A 6,000-nucleotide genomic window follows, 5' to 3' on the forward strand; every position below is an offset into this window, starting at 1 on the left:
CGCCTTCGACTTCATAACACTGAATCTATTGACCCTTTCACAGTGTCACTGCAAATGATTCTTGTACAAAATGTCCGCTCCCAATTAAGCAATTGTAAATAGGGAATGGTTGAGTGATATGATAACGTATACAAGAATGTGATATTTTGACAGATATGTTGTCTTGTGTAACTTTTAAAATGAGGCACAATTCAGTAGATTAAAGTTTGTCTTCAGTTAAGCTTCATTCAATTTTCTTCAACCAATACGCGATGACAATCATTTTTCACTGCTGTTAATTTCCATTTTACTCTCTGCAACACTAACAAATGTACCTGTGACATCTAGTGGGGAAACAAGGCACTGCAGAAATTTAATGTTATTCCTGTACTATATCAGATATTTAATCTTGTGTTATTAAGATCAAATCTCATCTACAATCAAAAAAGGGAAATCTGAACAAGGCTTCAACTGGATTCAAGGGTATAATTTTATGGTAAACCTGTTTAATTTATTTCCAATTATGATTTTAGAATTGTATTTCAAACTTGTGACTGCTACAATATTGTTACCAAGTCCAATGTCACGTTGCATATTCATTATCTCTTTCTGTACAGGTGAGCCATTTATAAGATTCTGAACAGGCTCTATACCAACTATAGTCTGAAGTGAATACTTCTAAAATGCCTGACAATGTACGTAAAGCTAAATTAAGTGCTCCCAGAGTGGAACCGTGTTCATGTGGTGTATGAGTCAGATAACTGAGGATATAGCATTGTGTCTCCATTAGAACTTTCTGGCAATCACCCACACTGCTTTTCAGTGTGGGTCCATTGCTGGAAACATGGCATGAGTAAATTTGCCTTGTCACTGTAGTTACATGAATGAGGTCAGCCTGATGGAGCTGATAGAATATGAATACCCTGACTGGGGCTGATAACATGGTCCGATCAGGAAGTTCTGGCTGACAGATAGAAATAGGAGTGTCAGGGGTTCTGTTCACTCTAGGAGCTGATTTTGAGCAAGCTTGGTCTGTGTCATGTCCTGTGCATATGTAAATAAAGATAGACTTGGTGATGGGATGCTAGTATTTGTCGAGTTACTTCAGTGGCGATGTAAGAAAAATGCGCCCCTGAAGAGGACCGCTCGCCGCAGTTGTCTTTGAGGTGGGATAAGCATTTTTGATATCATGCCACCATTTGACTCATTTCGATCCTGCCACTGAAAACTGGGCCCAATATATGGAAAGAATGCAATTTTTTTCCATGTAATTGACATTGGCGCAGATGAAAAGCAATGAGTAATTCTCCTGACAGCTTGTGGACCGCCACCTTTTTCAGTTATTAGGAGCCCAAGCCTTCTCTAATTCTCTAACTGGACCAGAAGCTACAGGCAAAAGAAGAGGCCTATATACCAGGACTTAGAGGAGGAAGGATGTAGTGATTAGAACGAGGTCAGTCAGGTGGACCTCATAGAATATCAGTTCCTTGATTGGGGCTGTTAACCTGAACCAATCAGGGAGCCCTGGCTGCCAGATAAAAACAGGGGTGCCAGGGTTCTGTTAAATCTCGGAGCTACCTCTGAGCTAGCTGGGTCCATGTCATGTGCTCTGAACATGTAAATAAAGGGTGTCTTGGTGATGGGATACTGGCCACTGTGGAGTTACTTCAGTTATCTGTTATGCACTTCATAGAGTTACAACACTGCAGTGGACCCCTCTGTTAATTAAAGCAAAAACTGGGAAAAGCTCATCTTGCCTCGTAATCTGTTAATATATATGAGTGACAGAGAACTCCCAAATTCCAATATTTAAAGAAAATAATATCAATTAATTCTTTAAGTCTAAAAGTGAATAATAAACAACAACTATTCACAGCTCGAAGCAACCCCCTTTCTCTGAACTGCTTATTATCTTCCTCCGACTCTAAAACAATACACTGTTCCAATTAAACACGTAGTAAAATTACATTAACTTAATTTCAAAACCAAAGCTGTTGTCGTTGGTGCCTGTCTTCTTGTGGATGAAGATCTCCCTTCATCATCTTCTCTCTTTTTACTGTGAAGATGTTTCATATGAAAAGGTACCTTTGATAGGGAGTATTTCGATGGCAGTTATTCACTCAATGGCAGTTACTCTGTCTGACTTTCAAACTGCCTGCCTTTTTCATACCCCCAGAATCGGATCATTGGTTCGATGTCGGCAAAAACAATATATTCAAACTCAATTGAGTTTTAATATCCTGGGGAATAATTTAAACTGGTTAAATTCAAATTATTGTCAAAATAGCAACCAACTCAGGTGTCTATTTCACTACCAAATGTTATATATTTTCAATTTTCCAGTACACTCAGACTGCCAGCTAGTCATATGGCAGGTGCTTGTAAGCTCTCAGTGCAAAACAACATTCACACTTTCTTAGAAGTATAGTACACACCTTCAACTTCAGAACAGTAGCCAGTGATCCTTTATTCAACACTATTCCTAAATAATGTCACTTAAATAGCCTAAAAACGTTTTATACTGCTGTATAAAACTGAAAACATTTTAGTAATGAAAAGTAGACAAAATCACTTTGCAAGTCATAAAGTGATTAATTCTGAAATCCACAAGAGAATTCCAGAAGTAATTCCACTAAAACTTTCATTTTAGGAAATACTACATGCTGTATATATGCTATTGCTTTCAGCATGAAAAGAATCTGATAAATCACAATATTCCAGTCACCTTATCTAAATTGATCTTGTTCATTCTAACAACATTTTGCAGCCATGAAGTAGGCAGTCTTCGGGCACTGATGGTACCATAACTGAAATCAGTTGTCTGGTCTGACAGTGGAGTAACCAACTTTATTTTATGCAGAGCAGGAAGTTCATTGGATGTTGGGAATAGCCATTCAATGGGAATACACGAGCAACCAAACCTTTCTGCTACAAGCAGCAGATTGTCAACCTAATATCCATGCAGCAGATTAGAGGGCTCAGCAGACTAACTGTATCATGTTAATCATTGAACATAGTTATGCTTTGGATTTGTAATGTCTTTTGGAACATAAGAACTAAAAGGCGGCACGGTGGCACAGTGGTTAGCACTGCTGCCTCACAGCGCCAGAGACCCGGGTTCAATTCCCGCCTCAGGCGACTGACTGTGTGGAGTTTGCACGTTCTCCTCGGGTCTGCGTGGGTTTCCTCCGGGTGCTCCGGTTTCCTCCCACAGTCCAAAGATGCGCAGGGTCAGGTGAATTGGCCATACTAAATTGCCCGTAGTGTTAGGTAAGGGGTAAATATAGGGGTATGGGTGGGTTTCGCTTCGGCGGGTCGGTGTGGACTTGTTGGGCCGAAGGGCCTGTTTCCACATTGTAATCTAATCTAATCTAATCATAATCTAAACTAGGAGCAGGAGTAGGCCATCTGGCCCTTCGAGTCTGCTCCGCCATTCAATAAGATCATGGCTGATCTTTTTGTGGCCTCAGCTCCACTTACCCGCCCTCTCACTGTAATCCTAAATTCCTTTATTGTTAAAAAGAATCGATCTTAACTTTAAAAACATTTACTGAAGTAGTGTCAACTACCTCACTGGGCAGGGAATTCCATAGATTCACAACCCTCTGGGTGAAGAAGTTCCTTCTCAATTCAGTCTTAAATCTGCTCCCCCTAATTTGTGGGTTTTCTGAAAAACACAAATTAATAGAATACATAATGTAATGTGTTAAATCAAGTTTACTTTACCTTTGTAAGCGTACTCTATATGTGGCTTCATTCCTTTTGAATTATTAGTTCAAACCCACTTCTTCTTATAACTTTCTACTTAGTATACTTGATTTACTTGTAAACTTTAAAAATACTGCATCATTAAACCTTGTATCTCCTTGTAAGTCAGTAATGGTTGTCCAAGGTCTCTGAAAGAATTCATTCTCTCTCTTGTGTTCTGTTAACAATTAAAGCATACATGTCTGACTACCAGTCTTATTCATGAAAATACCATTTCTATTTCTAAAGCGTCTAGCTGATTAGATTGTTGAGGTAAAAGGCAGCTGCCAACTTTCACATTTTCAGCAAAGGTTTATAGTGAAATCAGGTATTGTGCAACTAGAGTATTTCATATCCAGATTCCATTGACTTCCTGGTAAATCACAAGTGAGTGTATACAGCTGCTCCCAGTAGGGTTACTGGGTCATGCGACAATTATGGGTTTGACAGATAATTTGGAAAGTTAAATCTAGGGAGGATTGTAACAGCTGAATTTTATTGTTTTGAAGATCTTGACTGTTGAAGACCTGCCTAGAAGCTTTGATTGCTTCGTTCACATTGACCTTGCCTTTGGATCACTCTTAAATGATAGTGTTTTATTCACAGATTGTTGTCATAGAGTCATAGAGATGTACAGCATGGAAACAGACCGTTCGGTCCAACCTGTCCAAGCTGACCAGATATCCCAACCCAATCTAGTCCTACCTGACAGCACCCGGCCCATATCCCTCCAAACCCTTCCTATTCATATACCCATCCAAATGCCTCTTAAATGTTGCAATTGTACCAGCCTCCACCACATCCTCTAGCAGATCATTCCATACACATACCACCCTCTGCATGAAAAGGTTGCCCCTTAGGTCTTTTTTATATCTTTTCCCTCTCACCCCAAATCTATGCCCTCTAGTTCTGGACTCCCTGACCCAGGGAAAAGACTTTGTCTATTTATCCTAACCATGCCCCTCATAATTTTGTAAGCTCCTATAAGGTCACCCCTCAGCCTCCAAGGCTCCAAGGAAAACAGCTCCAGCCTGTTCAGCCTCTCCCTATAGCTCAAATCCTCCAACCCTGGCAACATCCTTGTAAACTTCACTATCCTATCTACCTGTGACTCCACTTTCAAGGAGCTATGAACCTGCACTCCAAGGTCTCTTTGTTCAGCAACACTCCCTAGGACCTTACCATTAAGTGTATAAGTCCTGCTAAGATTTGCTTTCCCAAAATGCAGCACCTTGCGTTTATCTGAATTAAACTCCATCTGCCACTTCTCAGCCTATTGGCCCATCTGGCCAGATCCTGTTGTAATCTGAGGTAACCCTCTTCGCTTTCCGCTACACCTCCGATTTTGGTGTCATCTGCAAACTTACTAACTGTACCTCTTATGCTCGCATCCAAATCATTTATGTAAATAACAAAAAGTAGAGGACCCAGCACCGATCCTTGTGGCACTCCACTGGTCACAGGCCTCTAGCCTGAGAAAACAACCCTCCACCACCACCCTCAGTCTTCTACCTTTGAGCCAATTCTGTATCCAAATAGCTAGTCCTCCCTGTATTCCATTAGATCTAACCTTGCTAATCAGTCTCCGATGGGGAACCTTGTCGAATGCCTTACTGAAGTCCATATAGATCACATCTACTGTTCTGCCCTCATCAATCTTCTTTGTTACTTCTTCAAAAAACTCAATCAAGTTTGTGAGACATGATTTCCCACGCACAATGCCATGTTAACGATCCCTAATCAGTCCTTGCTTTTCCAAATACATGTACATCCTGTCCCTCAGGATTCCCTCCAACAACTTGCCCACCACTGAGCTCAGGCTCACCGGTCTATAGTTCCCTAGCTTGTCTTTACTGCCCTTCTTAAACAGTGGCGCCGCGTTTGCCAACCTCCAGTCTTCCGGCACCTGACCTGTGACTATCGATTATACAAATATCTCAGCAAGAGGCCCAACAATCACTTCTCTAGCTTCCCACGGAGTTCTCGGGTACACCTGATCAGGTCCTGGGGATTTATCCATGTTTAACTGTTTCAAGACATCCAGCACTTCCTCCTCTGTAAACTGGACATTTTGCAAGCTGTCACTATCTATTTCCCTACAGTCTACATCTTCCATATCCTTTTCCACAGTAAATACTGATGCAAAATACACATTTAGTATCTCCCCCATTTTCTGTGGCTCCACACAAAGGCCGCCTTGCTGATCTTTGAGGTGCCATATTCTCTCCCTAGTTACCTTTTTGTCCTTAATATATTTGTAAAAACCCTTTGGAT

The 6,000-nt window shown here is 40.9% G+C and overlaps 1 protein-coding gene across 3 annotated transcripts in view; it reads left to right on the forward strand.

The window, feature by feature from the left end:
• kiz (kizuna centrosomal protein) overlaps window positions 1–6,000 on the forward strand; it is a 185,247-nt gene that overhangs the window by 129,877 nt on the left and 49,370 nt on the right. Inside the window, exon 13 of one of the 3 annotated variants that reach the window (XM_043696537.1) lies at window positions 402–464. The exons of the other annotated variants lie outside the window; for them this stretch is intronic. Within the exon in view, the coding sequence (XP_043552472.1) occupies window positions 402–438 (37 nt within the window). The 3' untranslated portion in view covers window positions 439–464. Of the gene's footprint in view, window positions 1–401; window positions 465–6,000 lie in introns of those variants that run through there. 3 annotated transcript variants of the gene reach the window in all.

This window comes from Chiloscyllium plagiosum, chromosome 9, assembly GCF_004010195.1.
Source record: "Chiloscyllium plagiosum isolate BGI_BamShark_2017 chromosome 9, ASM401019v2, whole genome shotgun sequence".
Taxonomy (NCBI): Eukaryota; Metazoa; Chordata; class Chondrichthyes; order Orectolobiformes; family Hemiscylliidae; genus Chiloscyllium; species Chiloscyllium plagiosum.